The 19,763-nt window shown below is 41.2% G+C and overlaps 2 protein-coding genes across 2 annotated transcripts in view; one reads left to right on the top strand and one right to left on the bottom strand.

Moving 5' to 3' along the window:
• Nucleotides 1-19,763, top strand: part of LOC124110471 (mucin-5AC-like) — a 98,346-nt gene that overhangs the window by 7,847 nt on the left and 70,736 nt on the right. The window lies entirely within an intron of this gene.
• On the bottom strand, nt 14,617-15,474 carry LOC125376227 (loricrin-like). The gene has a single exon (XM_048388194.1). The coding sequence runs from the start codon at nt 15,472-15,474 to the stop codon at nt 14,617-14,619; it is 858 nt and encodes a 285-aa protein (XP_048244151.1).

The following is a 19,763-nucleotide window of genomic DNA, read 5'->3' as shown; positions in this document are numbered from 1 at the left end:
GAAATGTGACATTTGCATGACTCAAACAATGTAAGCTGCAGGACTAAATCGTGTTGTTGAAGCCACAGAAAGACCCATACACTGGTGTTAACAGGAAAAAGTTGACTAAATCTTTGACATATTGAATGTTGGCATGCAATGTGTTCATTATCAAATTAGTCCGACTTCTCATGTTCCACGGCAGGAGGGAATGATTTATGGTTTTACAAAACAGTTTTCAAATCGTTCTGTCATGACTTGATACAATTTAAAAAACCATTAAAGCCTTTGGAGCATTCATTTGTATGTTGCCAAGAACAAGATTTTGAAAATCCAATGGAGGATGAAAACATTTTCAACTCATGCATGTCATAAGGTTAAATGAGCAGGTGTTTGCAAAAACAGCATTTCAAAACAATTTCTCTAAATTTGTCTATATCATTTGGAGTACATACAACTTGAGCAAACCAACAGGAAGTGAGTTTGTTGAGGCTGAGCAATTCTAAGTCCCTGACCTTGACATTGTCTCAGAACGCAGTTATCAACATTTTTGATTAAAAGAAAAAATTAACATTCGATTGTTAAATAGCACTTTGGAGTCTTTGGGAATTACCTTGTGTAATACTGGAGGCAGATGCTCCTGCCAGAATTGTGCTCCTGTAGCTGCTTGTGACAACATCATCACCCATTTGCATTTAGATTGGGGATGGAACATTTCTGACTCCTGTAATAGTTAGTCTAAATTTACCAATCCCTCTGTCAGCGGAGACGTAGGTTTCTGTGGTGTGTACCCTCCCCAACAGGCATTGTGTTTTGTGGCCGACGCTGCAGCCGGCAGCATCTCTGTGACCTTTAGACCTTGTCTGAAGCAGGGGATAATGTTGTGGTGTAACCTTGTCCATCAAATTACCCAGACGGAGGATGTCGTATGAAACTATTTCTTGAGCAACATAGGATATGTGCTTCGATCACATTACTTAGGTGCAAGGTTTACAGAGAAGAGTCCCCAGTGGGTTTACATAGAGGAATTTGTTCATGCAGTGAGTGACTGAGGTTGATGCTGCTTGTAGCGTTATTATAGCTTTTCAGTGAAAAGAACATCAAGATTACTCATGTGATAAAATGTGACACTTTCACAGTTTAATCACAATACCTCTCACTACTAGTGCAACAATATAGAAGGCCACGATACGATATGTATCTTGATACACTGGTCACCATACAATATGTGTCATGGTACGGCAGAATAACACAAAGGCCCAAAACTGGAATACTCATGTATCTCAAATGAGTGAAAAATGATGACAGACTGTTTCTTCCTTGTTAGCTGTTCCAAGTCCATCACCAAATGATTGCAAACAACTGATTTACAGAATCAGCCTTTCAAACTCACATTTGTTCAAATGAAGATGGGGTTAAGAAAATTAGAAATAAGGATTTTTGGGTCATCATGTATCCCGATACATGTCCATATGTATCGTGTATCACATTAAAGGCCATGTATCACGATGTGTCAGTGTATCATTTCACCTTTATCCAACGGCACTTTTCACAGATCTGTGTGCGCTTAACTGACAGCGTCAGACTTATGATGTTTTGTAGGAATTTAGTCATTCAGAAATTATCAAGCACAGGTACCTAGATACATCTGCTCAAATGTCTGTTGCATGCTGTCTGTGTCAGGATAGCCCAGATGTGTGGAGGGTGCACCCACCTGGTGCTACCAACTTCTACCTGTTGTTAGACACCTTTACCTGCAGCTAGAGCTGAAGAGGTCTTTGTTGTATGCGGAAATACATAAACCTACCCCAGGTAGATTTTTATATACAGAAATCTACCCGGTCCGAGTTCAGTCACCAGAAATATACCCTTCCCCTTGGTGCCAACACCGGGGGAAAATCCATTCCAATTAGTACCAAACCAGTTTGCCATTCCACATTTTCCCAGTTCGGGAATATCGATTCCTCCTGTTTTTAACAGCATTCCCGCTTTGATTGATAATATATTGGAAGTCTTCCTTGTCTACTGAATCAGGCTTTACTTACTTTTGGTTCATATGTCCTTGAACTCGGTGAAGCTGCCTCATATGACAAGGACCCTTCAGCACAATGAGATGATTGCAGAGTGCATCAACCATCAGGTCATGTTTATAGATGGTTATAGCATACAGGGATTGTGAGCACCAGTATACATTTGCACACAGTGTCATCTAACAGGTAGCTTCAGCCTCCGGTCCTTGGTGTAAAAACCTGGTGCCTGACCTAATGCCCCATTACAACAGATGGTGTGCAGGGATTCAAACCTCATCTCATCTGGAGGCAGATATTTCTACATGTTAAAACTTCAAAATGTCCATAGAGGAATATGTTGCTTGGGGGTCAGGAGGAATATGTTGCTTGGGAGTCAGGTGGAATATGTTGCTTGGGGGTCAGGAGGAATATGTTGCTTGGGAGTCAGGTGGAATATGTTGCTTTGGGTCAAGAGGAATATGTTGCTTGGGGGTCAGGAGGAATATGTTGCTTGGGGGTCAGGAGGAAGATGTTGCTTGGGAGTCAGGAAGAATATGTTGCTTGGGAGTCAGGAGGAATATGTTGCTTGGGGGTCAGGAGGAATATGTTGCTTGGGGGTCAGGAGGAAGATGTTGCTTGGGGGTCAGGAGGATTATGTTGCTTGGGGTCAGGAGGAATATGTTGCTTGGGAATCAGGAGGAATATGTTGCTTGGGAGTCAGGAGGAATATGTTGCTTGGGAATCAGGAGGAATATGTTGCTTGGAAGTCAGGAGGAATATGTTGCTAGGGGGTCAGGAGGAATTTTGTAGCTTGGGAGTCAGGAGGAATATGTTGCTTGGGGGGCAGGAGGAATATGTTGCTTGGGAGTCAGGAGGAATATGTTGCTTGGGGGTCAGGAGGTATATGCTGCTTGGGAGTCAGGAGGATTATGTTGCTTGGGGGTTAGGAGGAATATGTTGCTTGGGGGTTAGGAGGAATATGTTGCTTTGGGTCAGGAGGAATATGTTGCTTGGGAGTCAGGAGGAATATGTTGCTTGGGAGTCAGGAGGAATATGTTGCTAGAGGGTCAGGAGGAATATGTTGCTTGGGGGTCAGGAGGAATATGTTGCTTGGGAGTCAGGAGGAATATGTTGCTTGGGGGTCAGGAGGAATATGTTGCTTGGGGGTCAGGAGGAATATGTTGCTTGGGGGTCAGGAGGAATATGTTGCTTGGGGGTCAGGAGGAATATGTTGCTTGGGGGTCTGGAAGGATCGGTTGGCAGACAGTCAGGAAGAATCATCTGGTAGAGGTCAGGAAAAATCAGTTGGTAGAGGTGAGGAAGAATCGGTTGGTAGAGGTCAGGAATAATAAGTTGCTAGGGGGTCAGGAAGAAGAATCAGTTGGTAGAGTGTTTGGAAGAAGAAGCAGTTGGTAGAGGGTTGGGAAGAATCTGTTAGTAGAGTGTTGGGAAGAATAAGTTGGTAGAGGATCAAGAAGAATCAGTTGGTAGAGGTTGGGAAGAATCAGTTGGTAGTGGGTCAGGAAGAAGAATCAGTTGGTAGAGTGTTGGGAAGAAGAAGTTGTTAGAGGATCAAGAAGAATCAGTTCGTAGAGATTGGGAAGAAGCAGTTGGTAGAGGATCGAAAAGAATCAGTTGGTAGAGGTTGGGAAGAATCAACTGGTATAGTTCATGAAGAATCATTAATGCTTTAGTGGCGGTGGCGAGCTTTGTGGCTTATTGTACCTGATGCCATAGTTTGCTACGTGCGCTGTTTACACTAGTTTGCCTGGTCCAGACTGGATTATTTACAGGCTCCTGTGATTTAACTGTAGCACTGTAGCTCAGGAAGCAGACTCAGGACGTGATCCACACATTCTAGAGCCCCTGCACATGCATACTATACACTATTTAGATATAAGTATGTTTGGCATTATTCTTGCAGTTCGACTGTTTCTGGACCCTCACTTTTTACAAGAAATGTAAAAATCATTTGCCAGGATGAAAATCACACAAACATGCTCTTAATATATCAACCTATCCCTCCCTGAAATTGTGCCTTTTTTTTCACGACTGTCCCTATAAACCTGTCATTGTTCAAGCCATTCTCAATTATTCTAGCTGCCCCTCCTCCATGGCCCCTTGATAAATGGCAGGCACCTTAATGAGATTTCTTGCCGATGGTAAAATTACAGATGTGCCAATTCAGCCCTATTTATTTGCTGACAGAAGTCCTGCTGGAGTTGAAACTGCTTATACCACGATGAGACTGATCTGGAGGGAGGGAATATGGTGCTTAGTAAGGTCACAAGATGCAGATCTTGTTATGTTGTTAAAAACGCTTTTTGAAATTCAAATGGTCTAAATTTCCCAAATGGATACAAGCAGAAGCTGCTTCCCAGCACACGCCACAGAGGATCCATCGTACCAAAGTAACAGAGGAGCTACTGTTTGAGATTCAAACCAAACCTGATGTTGACGCTGACAAATGAATTTACTGCCGGTGATAAAAAGAACATGAAAAAAGACAAGTCCAATTCTCCCAGAATATTATGTGCATTTTATCACAGAAAATAATGTTCAGCCCGTGGAATATGATCAGTATGTCCAGGATATCAGTTTACATGTCAAGGATGAACAAAGAAAGCCATTATACAAACAACCACAATGAAAATTGAAATGTTAGCGTATAAAATGTTAGCGCAAGGGATCAGTTACTTGGACTCCTGATTTTCATTTTTGACAGGTTTGAATGAGATTGTTTGATGTGTAATCTCTCCAAGAACTCCTCGTCTCCCAAAAAACCACCATCTTGAATAATGCAATAATGAGGGAATAGCCGAACCTGTTGCGGACCTATAGCGAGGGGCTAGGTGTGTGATTACACTGTGTGTGCACTCGGCCTCCCAGTCGTTTACGATATTGACGAGAAATGATCGATTCTGTTTAAAGAAGAAGAGAGTTTGATTCTCTTTATTGGAATAAGAAACGCAGTTAATCTTACTTCCAGAAAAAACAACAACATTTGAACATTTAAAGTTGGGAAGAGTTTTAGGGAGCCTTGCTGTGTCAACTGCTGGCAACATCACACACCATGCTCATGTGGTGTTCTCATGACTATAAACTGGGGAACAACAGAAACTATATCTCTCAGTTGTTTTTATTGTATTGTTTTTTAATGTGGTGTTCTCATGACTAAAAACTAGGCAGCAATAGGAACTATATCTCTCAGTTGATTTTAACATGTGGTTTTATCACATGGTGTTTTCATGAATATAAACTGTGGAGCAATAGGAACTATATCTCTCAGTTGGTTTTATCATATGGTTTTATCATATGGTGTTCTCATGGATATAAACTGTGGAACAATAGAAACTATATCTCTCAGTTGGTTTTATCATATGGTTTTATCACATGGTGTTCTCATGGATATAAACTGTGGAACAATAGAAACTATATCTCTCAGCTGGTTTTATCATATGGTTTAATCACATGGTGTTCTCATGAATATAAACTGTGGAGCAATAGAAACTATATCTCTCAGTTGGTTTTATCATATGGTTTTAGCACATGGTGTTTTCATGGATATAAACTGTGGAGCAATAGGAACTATATCTCCCAGTTGGTTTTATCATATGGTTTTATCACATGGTGTTCTCATGAATATAAACTGGGCAGCAATAGAAACTATATCTCTCAGTTGGTTTTATCATATGGTTTTATCACATGGTGTTCTCATGAATATAAACTGTGGAGCAATAGGAACTATTTCTCTCAGTTGGTTTTATCATATGGTTTTATCACATGTTGTTTTCATGAATATTAACTGTGGAGCAATAGAAGCTATATCTCTCAGTTGGTTTTATCACATGGAGTTTTCATGAACATAAACTGTGGAGCAATAGGAACTATATCTCTCAGTTGGTTTTATCATATGGTTTTATCACATGGTGTTTTCATGGATATAAACTGTGGAGCAATAGGAACTATATCTCTCAGTTGGTTTTATCATATGGTTTTATCATGGTGTTTTCATGAATATAAACTGTGGAGCAATAGAAACTATTTCTCTCAGTTGGTTTTATCATATGGTTTTATCACATGTTGTTTTCATGAATATTAACTGGGGAGCAATAGAAGCTATATCTCTCAGTTGGTTTTATCATATGGTGTTTTCGTGAATATAAACTGTGGAGCAATAGGAACTATATCTCTCAGTTGGTTTTATCATATGGTTTTATTACATGGTGTTCTCATGAATATTCACTGGGCAGCAATAGGAACTATATCTCTCAGTTGGTTTTGATCATATGGTTTAATCACATGGTGTTCTCATGAATATAAACTGTGGAGCAATAGAAACTATATCTCTCAGTTGGTTTTGATCATATGGTTTTATCACATTGTGTTCTCATGAATATAAACTGTGGAGCAATAGGAACTATATCTCTCAGTTGATTTTAACATGTGGTTTTATCACATGGTGTTTTCATGAACATAAACTGTGGAGCAATAGGAACTATATCTCTCAGTTGGTTTTATCATATGGTTTTATCACATGGTGTTCTCATGAATATAAACTGGGCAGCAATAGGAACTATATCTCACAGTTGATTTTATCATATGGTTTTATCATATGGTGTTCTCATGAATATAAACTCTCTCAGTTGGTTTTATCATATGTTTGAATTCAATTGAAAATATCTAAAGATAGTCTTGATACTGTTTGAGAATGCCTTTTGATTTAAGGTTAGCTTAAAAAAACCTCTTGAATAAAACATTTTACATGTAGCTGTTTAAATACGCACCCATATGTCAGTTCATTTGTATTATGTTCATTGACTTTGTGAGTGAGTGAGTGAGTGAGTGAGTGAGAGTGAAGACAAAATATTAATGCCTATTGAAAAGCAGTGTGCACTGTAAATAAATTGCACATGAACACCGGGTTTTACATTTAATGATCCAGGTGCAAAAAACATATTGAAGTCAGTTCTTATAAATAAGTTAGGCAAGAAAAATAACTTCACAGACTGCTTATCTAATCATTTCTACAATAAAACTATGGACAACAATACGAAGCCAGGGATATCGATGAACACAATATACAACACAAGCCCCGCCCACTCTATGAGTAACCAAACAAGAAACACTCATCCGTGAGTGGGTGTGGCTTAATTATCCCTCTCCACGAAGTGGAAGGGGGATATAGGAATGGGTGCTGTCCGTCCGTCCGTCACATTTCGTTTCCGGAGCAGATCTTGAAAACCGTACCATATTTCTTCACCAAACTTGGCACATAGATAGATCTAGTGGTGAACTAGTGCCTTTTGATAGTTTGGGATTTGTAAAAAAAATATTTTTCAAGGTTCCATGGCAACGACTTTGATTTAGACTGAAAATGGTTGTAGTCCTCGTTTCCGGAGCAGATCTTGAAAAACGTACTATATTTCTTTACAAAAAGGCCCAGTGAACATAATGCACAGGAGCTTATGCATTGCACACACCCGGCATGTCATACTGGCGGGGGATGTGAGTATTTCATGCTTGTTTGTTTTAGGTTTATGAAAACAAATGCATAAAAAAAATTACTTGGGTAGCATTTCAAATGCCATGGAATCAATTTATATATTTGTATATTCATTTCAATATAACTCTAGCTACAACAACATAGCTGCTGTGCAAATCCAGTGAGCAAAGCTTGTATCCACAACGGAACACAGAATATTGTTTTACAATGAAGACAGCCTAACGAGATGGTGTGTTGTAGATTAAGACAAAAAGCATCATGCACTGATTGATTTCAACGTAGAGTATCAGTTCCTACAACTTTCATACGGCTGTTGTGAATCTCCACTGTTTCCACTGGTATTTCTACTGTACTAGTCGCGATATCAGTTTCGAATCATGTAGACAAAAAGATTGATATATATATATATATTCTATACGAATGCCTCTCCCCAGATCTAAAGAGATTATGCTGTCTGGACGTTTAAGACATTAGATCTATGTGTGTACGAAAGGTTAAATAAATTTATCACACAAGATGTCTGAGCTCTTAAAGAACCCTACCTTTGTTATATACACACTGGTGTCCCCAGACTTCCAAATAAAATCGGCGATGGTTCTATGACCGTATCTCGTCATGTGATGTCTGACTGAGAAAGAGCTGCCGGAGCCTCCTTGTGAATTTATGTCTGCTAGGTCAGGTATTTGTTATTCTGTTCGCAGATAACTTCCTTATCAATGGTTTCAAAGTTATCAGACGCCATTTTCATTTTTACTCAATTTCCATAGTTTGCGGGTTTGTCCCTCCGAGATGTTTCTTTGGATAATTCATAGGTTAATGCAACCACCTCCAGAAACAACATGGCCTTTAATGCTTTAATGCAACCACCTCCAGAAACAACAAGTCCTTTAATGCAACCACCTCCAGAAACAACATGGCCTTTAATGCAACCACCTCCAGAAACAACATGGCCTTTAATGCAACCACCTCCAGAAACAACATGGCCTTTAATGCAACCACCTCCAGAAACAACATGGCCTTTAATGCAACCACCTCCAGAAACAACATGGCCTTTAATGCAACCACCTCCAGAAACAACATGGCCTACACTTGATAGCAGGTTGCTATATATGTTCCAGACATAAGGATTTTACCAAGCTTTGGTCGAATACCACTTCACAGTGGCTACGTTATGACTTTTATATCAAAGAAAGTTATTGCCATCTATCTCTGACGGTTAATCTTACTTAATCAAACAGGTATGTGATAACTGTTATTTTGCTGCCAGGTACATGGAGGAACAATATTTACAGCGTTAGAAATTGGCACTAGTCCTATAGTCCATGCCAAACTGCCCAATAGTTAAGGTATCCCAAGGACTAGTAGAAATTGGCCATTATTTAGGGTTTTGCTATATGTTATCATCATAGGGACCAATGGACTAAAACAGTTAGTTTCTAACCCTGATTTATCAGTTGTGCTGATGTTAGCTTGCCCTGTGCTACAGCACTATGGCTGACAGGTGTGTGGTGTGCTGTAACGGTAATCACATTGTCGGCAGTGTGCTTGTTGTGGAGACCGGGGGCATCACCGTGCAGAATAGTGTCATTATCTTGTTTAAGATCCACATTTCATCGATCAACTTCTTTAGGTTCCCCCCTAATAGATGTAATCAGTGTTATTTGCGAACTTATGTCATTCAACTCTTTTCTCTTAATCAGCGGTATTATTATAGATAAGTGGCCGCCAGCTTGTTGGTGATGAAATCTTTGTCTTGTTTGACAGGTTTAATAAATCATGTCTCCTTGGTGAACCCATTGACAAGAATGTAGTTTAAGTCTTCATTATTTAGAACTGTTTTTAGCCAAATTAGCATGTCTCCTGTTAATTTCATCAGCAAATTCATATTACCTGTTTCCATAGTTACATGAAGCTGTGACAACTCCATGTGAGAATAAACCGTTGCGACCTTTACAGCTTTGGTGAAATTCTCGAGCATTGGGACCTGTGAAGATCTAGGGTAGAGTAAGTCTTCAGCAACCCTTGCTTGTCATAAGAGGCGACAATGCTTGTCGTAAGAGGCAACTAACGGGATCGGGTGGTCAGGCTCTCTGACTTGGATGATGCATGTCATCGTATCCCAATTGCATGGATCGATGCTCATGATGTCTGGTCCAGACTTGATTACTTACAGAAAGCCGTCAAATAGCTGGAATTTTGCTGAGTGCGGTGTTAAACAACAAAGAAACAAACTCGAGCATTGGATGACTTACCGAGGATCATAATCAGAATGAATGTTGTATTTTAATCCACAGTGAGCAGCTTCTGTGACCAGTGGGACATTCCAGAACAGTCAGAATGTTGACGTCTGCTCATTTCATGACTCATTGACTCAGGCTTCCATCTTTGAGCACAAACAGGCATAATAATAAAATGTTGATATAACTGGTTGGCTCGTCGCATTTCGCAGTACAGAGTTGCATCCCTTGGGCATGCAAGAAACCTTTTATTATGGGTTCGAATCCTGGTTCACCACAATTATGTCTCTAGGTTTGTCAGGACCATACCCGTGCTCATGGGTTTCACCGAGGTCCTGCAACACTTTCAGCTTTCATCCCACATTAAGCTGACATGCCATGATGTAACTAGAATATTGTTCAAGACAGTATTAAACCCAACTCACTCACTCACTCACTCACTCACTCTGAAAGTGCAGTTAACAAGGTCCCCAGAAATACCTGAGAAATTCAGAATTATTAGGATGTATTCCTAAACCAAAGTACGTACAAGTCATACACACAATCTGACTTAGTTGTTGCAGTTATCCTCTAATAGTGAGTGAGTGAGGTTTTAAGCCGCTTTAAGCAATATTCCAGCAATATCATGCCGCGGGACACTAGAAATGGGCTTCACACATTGCACCCATTTTGGAAATCGAACCCGGGTCTTCGGCGAGCAAACGCTTTAACCACGAGGCTACCCGACTGCACATTTGTCAAAAGGGGATGAGTTTACACAAGCATTGACACATGAGCCAGCAAGTTTGTTCATGGCAAAGGGAGGCAACCCTGAACAGCAAATTGCAACAGTTTCGACGACTGTACCCGGGGTAATGACTCAACCAGACTCAGACTCCTTGTGTCTTCCCAGGGGCGGTTGGGTAGCCTAGTGGTTTAAGCGTTTGCTCGTCACGCCGAAGACCCGGGTTCGATACCCGACATGGGTACAATGTGTGAAGCCCATTTCTGGTGTCCCCCGCCGTGATATTGCTGGAATATTGCTAAAAGCGGTGCTAAACCATACTCACTCATACTCACTTGTGTCTTCCCTGACAACATCATTGCATCTTTTTGCTAAACATTTCTGTACAACAACAACAACAACAAATTAAAATATATTTTTTAGGTAAGCAGTATACAATCATTTTAGTTTAGAACATGATACAGTCTTCAATCGTGTTTTTGTTCCTTACAAAGTAATATTAGTTCGGCCTTGGAATTTCCATTTTGGTTAAATCAATTTTAAACCCTGCCAATATTAAAAGATGTAGAAGGCAAATTGGAGTTACCCAGGTCAGGGGGCAAAGAACACCGAAAATAATAACTCTTAATGAAAGCAATAACACAAGAATTCAGGATATTGGATATAAAAGACCTGGTAATGAGGTTATACTCGCATAAAACAACAGCATGGAATCGAAGGTTCGTACAAAACTAATCTACCCCACAAATCTATGTATACGCCGACGTTGATGGTGGCTAAGATGAAACAAACAAGAAATAGAAATAGCGATGTATTTGATACGGGGATCATAGTTGTGTGGATCTTACATTGGCAGTGTTTTGGAGACTTACATTGGCAGTGTTTTGGAGACTTACATTGGTAGTGTTTTGGAGACTTACGTTGGCAGTGTTTTGGAGACTTACGTTGGCAGTGTTTTGGAGACTTACGTTGGCAGTGTTTTGGAGACTTACATTGGCAGTGTTTTGGAGACTTACGTTGGCAGTGTTTTGGAGACTTATGTTGGCAGTGTTTTGGAGACTTACGTTGGCAGTGTTTTGGAGACTTACCTTGGCAGTGTTTGGGATCTTACATTGGCAGTGTTTTGGAGACTTACGTTGGCAGTGTTTTGGAGACTTACGTTGGCAGTGTTTTGGAGACTGTTTCCAGCCTAGTAATGTTTTGATGACATTTTTATTGTTTTATAAAATCCAATGTTAAAGTGTATACAGTCTTTTGCCCAGCAGTTTAAGTCAAATGATGTGTTGAAAAAAGCACATTTCAGTTGAACATAGAGAGGGTTCAGTGGTAGAAACTGGCAAATTTCTACTACATGTACCTTAACTATTGGGAGGTTTGGCAAGGACTACAAGACTAGTGCCAATTTCTGGGTATTCTATACCTTAATATTAATAAATGTATTATGGGGCAGCTTTAATTGTAAAATTGGAAAATAAAATGCTATGTTAGTCTTATCCCAACTGCTCCCCCTCCCCCTGCAACAACCCCCCCACCCCCCCACCCCCCCCACCCCCCCCCCGTCACCCCCGCACATTATGAGGCTGTAATTGGCTCTATCACACAATAATATAACAGCGAGATGTTCGTGATAACAGCATATACATATAATTGCGATTGATCAGAGCTGAAATTCCCACAAATCTCCCATGGGGCTCTACAGCTATGCCATGACAATACTCACAATTTAATAAGCCTGGTCCTGGTGATTTAACAAAAGCAGACAGAATTACATTGCCAGATTATGTTCTAAATTGTCTGTCGTAGAATAAATGCCGAGGGTGTATCTAAACATAGCTGAGAGTCTTTGGTTTCGACATCGCTCATGTTTATGACAGACGCACGTTGAGGACCGCTCCTCAGGAGACACCTTATTTTCTACTCACTTATGGAAGTGAAATTACAAATGTCACATGTTTGTGACGTTCAAATAATATAATACTAGAAATAATTCCTATGAAATGTTAAGGGATTTGGGTTTTAGCAGATATTAAGATATTGCGGCATGTTGTAATGTAAGATGTCTGTTTATTCTTGTTTTCCTGTTCATATTGATTTTGTTTAATAAAATAGCATGTCTTGCACAACACTGATTGATTCTTTTAAAATTCAGGGCACGTGCTGTTGACCTAGACGTAAATATTGACGGGTTTAAAATACTTTAATGGCTGTGCTTTAGGTAAGGAGGACGCAGCGATACAAGGTTTACGATATTTTTATGGTCAATATTATTTTCTGTTTTGGAATTAAATGAATATGGTTTTATGCTGCTCTTTGGAATAATCCAGAGTTATCATTGGGAGCCACCAAGAATGGGCTTCACACTTTGACCTCCTTGGGGACTGAACCCTGGTGTTTCTTATACAAGCAAACACTTGTACCACTGGGCTTCCGTGCAACTTATTCTATTCTTCCTATTTTACCTACACCTTCTAGTTTTGAAAGAATTTTCTTTTTATGACTATGAAGTCTGTTTAGTTTAATGCAAACCTGCTTTTCAACCTCATTCATTTCCGAGCACCACTAATTGTGTACACAGATACCCAAGCCCCATCAGCATAAAAACATGACATCAGGAAAGCGTTTATAATTTTTTGCAGATATTATGATATTATTTAAGTATACAGTACTGAGAACTAAATATTCATGTATTACCACTTAGCTGTATTTTAGTATTACCGTATTCGACATAATAAGCACCCAGGGCACTCTCAAAATTAGAAATAGGGGCTCTTATTAGAATATTATTTTGGTGAAAAACAACAGAGTTGAAAGATCATAAATTTCGTGGTTTATGCTGACAGCCTGAAATGTTTATATACGCCAGATTTATTTTTCCAGAATTTAATTGCCCATAATTAAGGGTGCATATAACAAACGTATTATGCACAAATAAATAGTCTTGTGTACATTTATCAATCGGAAGGGGTGCTAATCGGGATTGTTCACTAGCCAGTATATTAGCCAATATCGCCATGGGCGCTTATTAGAGCGGGGCGCTTATTACGTCGAATACGGTAATCAGCACCATTCTTTGATGTGGTAGCGTCTGTGCTTCTGAGAAGTAGGTCTCGGCACTATCATGGCAGATCTGCCTGTGTGACATATAAAGCGTTAGAACCATAAATGCACTTTCCGCTCGCGTGTACTTTATTCATCACAAAATATGTTGTTATCTCTCACAAGGATGTAATTGCCTCAAATACAGTTAACAATATTAAATTCTGCCCGAACAAAACATAGCATGCTATTTTCTGTGGCTACCATGTAATTTTCAATCTGTTGGCAGATGATAGACAAATTACTATGTTGGCTGTTCTAGGATTATTCTGTAAAACTTTGCAAAGATTTTTCTCGGTAACCATGGCAACATAAAGGAATATATGTAAGTACTTCCCTAAAGCTGCAGTTTAGTGGCTCCTTGAGGGGGGGATTCTATGAAGATTGTTGTGATTTTCTGCAGTAACACCATGATTCGTAGTTTGTGAGATGCTGCCATTGTTTTTTGCCAAAAGCTAAAACAAGAAAATTGGCAATCGCTAACTTAAACTAAGCCCCTCAGCAGGATAACAACCTTCCGCGAGTAAAACTACAATGGAATTACAGCTAAAAAGTGGGGAGTTTGCGATAGGTTTTGTTTTTTGTGATTGTGTTCCCTGGCCATCCCTCACCACCAGTACAACAGCGGCCCCTAAAATAACACTGCATTGATTGGAAATAAAGAAGTGTAGTTTGTGTCGGGTTTGAAGCTAATTAAGAGGGTTGGGGAAAAAAGGCTGCAACATTTGACATGAGAGGAGACTGCCATCACAGGCAGCTTTGATCTCCAAGTTTCAATATCTCAGGAGAATCCTGCTCAGTACACATGGCAGGAGACATATTCTTTGAAATTAAATTGGTTTAGGTACTCAATAAGAGTCATTATAAAGTTTCCAAGTGCAGGCGTACCTTTGATAACAGTTAACAGTGACATGTGGCAAGTTCTGTTGGAGATTTATTGGTATATTTATTTGTCCACATTAAATGTTGTTTCAGATGTCATGAACTTGTGGCTAATATGGTTGATGTTGCTGGTAATATCTGTCTCAGATATTAGGGATTTATTGATCATATCATCATAGGATGCTAAATGTTGTACATAAGTGTCTCTCTCCCACTGTCCCTCCCACTCTCCCCCTCCCACACTGACCCGCACACACTGACACTCCCACTCTCTCTCTCCCACACTGTCCCTCCCACTCTCTCCCTCCCACACTGTCCCGCCCACACTGTCCCTCCCACTCTCTCCCTCCCACACTGTCCCACCAACACTGTCCCTCCCACTCTCTCTCTCCCACACTGTCCCTCCCACATTGTCCCGCCTACACTGTCCCTCCCACACTGTCCCTCCCACTCTCTCCCTCCCACACTTTCCCTCCCACACTGTCCGTCCCACACTGTCCCTGCCACACTGTCCCTCCCACACTGTCCCTCCCACACTGTCCTGCCCACACTGTCCCTCCCACACTGTCCCGCCCACACTGTCCCTGCCACACTGTTGCCACACTGTTGCCACACTGCCCCTCCCACACTGTTGCCACACTGTTGCCACGATGCCCCTCCCACACTCTCCCTCCCACACTGTCCCTCCCACACTCTCCCTCCCACACTGTCCCTTTCACACTGCCCCTCCCACACTGTCCCTCCCACACTGTCCTTCCCACACTGCCCCTCCCACTCTCTCCCTCCCACACTGTCCCTCCCACACTGTCCCTCCCACTCTCTCCCTCCCCCACTCTCCCTCCCACACTGTCCCTCCCACACTGTCCCTCCCACACTGTCCCTCCCACTCTCTCCCGCCCACACTGTCCCGCCCACACTATCCCTCCCACTCTCTCCCTCCCACACTGTCCCTGCCACACTGCCCCTCCCACACTGTCCCTCCCACACTGCCCCTCCCACACTGCCCCTCCCACACTGTTCCTCCCACACTGCCCCTCCCATACTGTCACAGTTCAAAGTCTTCGAGCCAGACACATTGATCCTGTCAGTTATGAACAGATAACAGTGAAGCCAGACACTTTGAGTCTGTCAGTTATGAACAGATTACAGTGAAGCCGGACACTTCGAGTCTGTCAGTTATGAACAGATAACAGTGAAGCCAGACACTTCGAGCCTGTCAGTTATGAACAGATTACAGTGAAGCCAGACACTTCGAGCCTGTCAGTTATGAACAGATTACAGTGAAGCCAGACACTTCGAGCCTGTCAGTTATGAAGAGATTACAGTGAAGCCAGACACTTCGAGTCTGTCAGTTATGAACAGATTACAGTGAAGCCAGACACTTTGAGTCTGTCAGTTATGAACAGATTGTATTGAAGCCAGACACTTAGAGTCTGTCAGTTATGAACAGATTACAGTGAAGCCAGACACTTCGAGCCTGTCAGTTATGAACAGATTGCAGTGAAGCCAGACACTTCGAGTCTGTCAGTTATGAACAGATTACAGTGAAGCCGGACACTTTGAGTCTGTCAGTTATGAACAGATTACAGTGAAGCCGGACACTTCGAGTCTGTCAGTTATGAACAGATTACAGTGAAGCCAGACACTTCGAGCCTGTCAGTTATGAACAGATTACAGTGAAGCCAGACACTTCGAGCCTGTCAGTTATGAACAGATTGCAGCGAAGCCAGACACTTCGAGCCTGTCAGTTATGAACAGATTACAGTGAAGCCAGACACTTTGAGTCTGTCAGTTATGAACAGATTACAGTGAAGCCAGAAACTTCGAGTCTGTCAGTTATGAACAGATTGTATTGAAGCCAGACACTTCGAGTCTGTCAGTTATGAACAGATTACACTGAAGCCAGACACTTCGAGTCTGTCAGTTATGAACAGATTGCAGTGAAGCCAGACACTTCGAGTCTGTCAGTTATGAACAGATTACAGTTAAGCCGGACACTTCGAGTCTGTCAGTTATGAACAGATTACAGTGAAGCCAGACACTTCGAGTCTGTCAGTTATGAACAGATAACAGTTAAGCCAGACACTTTGAGTCTGTCAGTTATGAACAGATTACAGTGAAGCCAGACACTTAGAGTCTGTCAGTTATGAACAGATTACAGTGAAGCCAGACACTTCGAGTCTGTCAGTTATGAACAGATTACAGTGAAGCCAGACACTTCGAGCCTGTCAGTTATGAACAGATTGTATTGAAGCCAGACACTTCGAGTCTGTCAGTTATGAACAGATTACAGCGAAGCCAGACACTTCGAGTCTGTCAGTTATGAACAGATTACAGTGAAGCCAGACACTTTGAGTCTGTCAGTTATGAACAGATTACAGTGAAGCCAGACACTTCGAGTCTGTCAGTTATGAACAGATTACAGTGAAGCCAGACACTTCGAGCCTGTCAGTTATGAACAGATTGTATTGAAGCCAGACACTTAGAGTCTGTCAGTTATGAACAGATTACAGTGAAGCCAGACACTTCGAGTCTGTCAGTTATGAACAGATTGTATTGAAGCCAGACACTTAGAGTCTGTCAGTTATGAACAGATTACAGTGAAGCCAGACACTTTGAGTCTGTCAGTTATGAACAGATTGTATTGAAGCCAGACACTTCGAGTATGTCAGTTATGAACAGATTACAGTGAAGCCAGACACTTCGAGTCTGTCAGTTATGAACAGATTACACTGAAGCCAGACACTTCGAGTCTGTCAGTTATACTGCAGACCTTAGTCTATCTCTGTGTCCTGAATTTCATTTATATCACTGTTGTTTTTGCCTTTAGATAATTCTGGGTCCTTTGAGTGAAAAGGTGAAAACATTCAAACAGAAGTATCAGTTGCCAAGTGTTGTAGTGTGTTGTAAGTGCGTAGATGTGCGATGAGGTCAGACATGGTATCGAGTGTGTGTGGTGTGTAATTAGATCTGTGTGCTGCTATCACATGTCCAGCTTGCCCTGGGGAATAGCAGACTCCTCCATCCCTGCCACAGGGAATTCTACACTCTCACGGTAAGTTGTTCTTGTACATTTAATTTCTACATGTATTTGGAAGAACTTAAGGCCTTTCTAAATAGTTACCTTGAAATATCCAAAGTGTTAGCGGTGATATGTAGGAGATGTATTGACTACAGAGAAAAGGACATGTCACCTGACTTGCAGAGAGATCCAGTTCATGGTTAGGTTGTATTTACAGTTTTGGATTGTCACCTCAGAGAGCCTTCCTGACTGGTCATCTTCACGGGTGAGTGAGTGAGTGAGGTTTTACGCCGCTTTTAGCAATATTCCAGCAATATCACGGCGGGGACACCAGAAATGGGCTTAACACATTGTACCTTTGTCGGAAATTGAACCCGGGTCTTCGGTGTGACGAGCTGACGCTTTAACCCGACCGCCCCATCTTCGAGGGACTGCTATGTTCCATGTCTGTGGTCCATCGAGTTACTCTTGTGTAACAAGCACTTACTGTAATACCCTAGCTCCAAGTGAAGCAAGTCTAGACTTGCCACAAATTCTCATCTCTCCTTTTCAAGTTAAATGTAGTTGCTTGTGTAGCAGGGCGTGGAGTCATCCCACAGATGACATCCTTACCTTGTCAGCTTGCTGACCGGGTTAACCTCTTTGGTCATGTGGACAAGGCGTCCGACCTCTGATCAGAAGGTCCGTGGTTCGCATCCCATCAAGGGACTCGGAAATTCTGTGGCTGCTACACTTGTTTCTATCAAAATTAAATATTTACACTAGTCTACATTTCTAGGAGAGGTTAGTGTTGCCTTATGGTCTTGTAAAGCTGAGCTGAGAGGACAGTACTGAATGTCTGGACAAGTGGGAAAAGTCGCAGACGTCCATTAAAAGAATTATATGTATTTATTATAATAATCGTAAGTGCATATATATTGTGCCGTATCCATCCCCTGAAGCATGCTTATAGTACTGACAATCGTTACCCTGTCAACAGACATTAGGCACTCAAATGACATTCTCCGCTCCCAGGGGAGTTAACAACGTAAGTCTGTTAGTCTCTAAATGGTTCTGAATTCACATTCAATCTCATCCAACAGGGTAAAGAGATACTGGATTGAAGTATTAAGTTGTTTCACTGCCTGTTTAGAATGATACTGTATAGAGTTTTGTCTGCAAATAGACATTTGATGATTGTGTTCATGACTTGAGTCTGGATGTATTCTGTGGAAGAAGGTTCGGTCAGAGAGGAAGGAAGCTAGGCACATAAAGACAAGGATTATCTTCCACAAACTTATTTCATTCGTGCAACTGTCACTTTACTTCGAAAATTTTACTTCCTTGATAACGGAGAATTGTGGGATAGACTGTTCAACGTGAAACAAGTGTACAAAGTGGGCTGATTGATTCTACCGGAAATTACGCAGAAATCAATTGGAATTTGTCTGAATGGGGCACTTCGGATTTCAAATTCACTTTCAAGTACACCCTTTAAAATTGTTTGTAGGTCCAAAGTCATTACTTGATCCTGCTCCGTCAAGCTTCAAGTCAAGCCATCCACATGTAGTTTCGTTTAGAAGATAAAAAAATAAAATTAGATTGAGCACAAAAAACCTTCTCCTAGATGTGTTCAATCCTCAAATGTGGTCTATGGTACCCGGTGAGATGTTTTTATCAAATAACCTTGGTCTTTTTTCTCAAGTGTACATGTCGGATTAGTTCAGCTGCAATTGATTCTTTGATATAACTACAAAAATACCATCTTCATCTCGACGCTTCTTTCATCCTCACGATTATGTGTTTTTCATAAAGGAATGTTTAAGTCATAATTATTTATAAATTGATTTAGAATTATTGGCCTCTGACATGTATTGCTCTGACAGCCTTCCTTTGAATTTGGCCAGCTCACAAGCACACCATAGAAATACAGTTCTCTTAATTTGCCACAGGTCGACCTTCTAACGTGATGAAACATATATTTGCCTCCAATATCACATGGCATTTCCCCATTCCATCATCAATTTGTGCAGTGCGTTTATTCTGCATTAGTTCAGTCTTCAAATAGAAAATTAGGAAGTTATAAATGATGAAGTATGTCTCAAGAATAAAAGTAGCATATTTCTGACTGAGTCTCCATCCCAATGTCTGGCGGGGGACGTTAATGTCAACAATATTACCCAAACAGAGTCCCGTCCCCAGACTTCAAAGCCAGATACAAATATGGAAAACTGCAAATCTTAATATTTCAAACTAGTCCTGGAACTGTGGGATCTTCTGCGTCATGGAAACGGTGCGACTTCAGCTTCGCTGCCTGAAGATACAGAGA

This window comes from Haliotis rufescens, unplaced genomic scaffold (genome assembly GCF_023055435.1).
Source record: "Haliotis rufescens isolate VD_foot unplaced genomic scaffold, xgHalRufe1.0.p SCAF_7, whole genome shotgun sequence".
Lineage (NCBI taxonomy): Eukaryota > Metazoa > Mollusca > Gastropoda > Lepetellida > Haliotidae > Haliotis > Haliotis rufescens.
Note: the sequence above shows the minus strand (reverse complement) of the source record. Positions and strands in the feature narration are given on the sequence as shown.

Coding starts and splice junctions, on each gene's coding strand:
- LOC125376227 (XM_048388194.1), bottom strand. CDS start 15,474: ATGGGAGGGGCAGTGTGGGAGGAACAGTGTGGGAGGGGCAGTGTGGGA.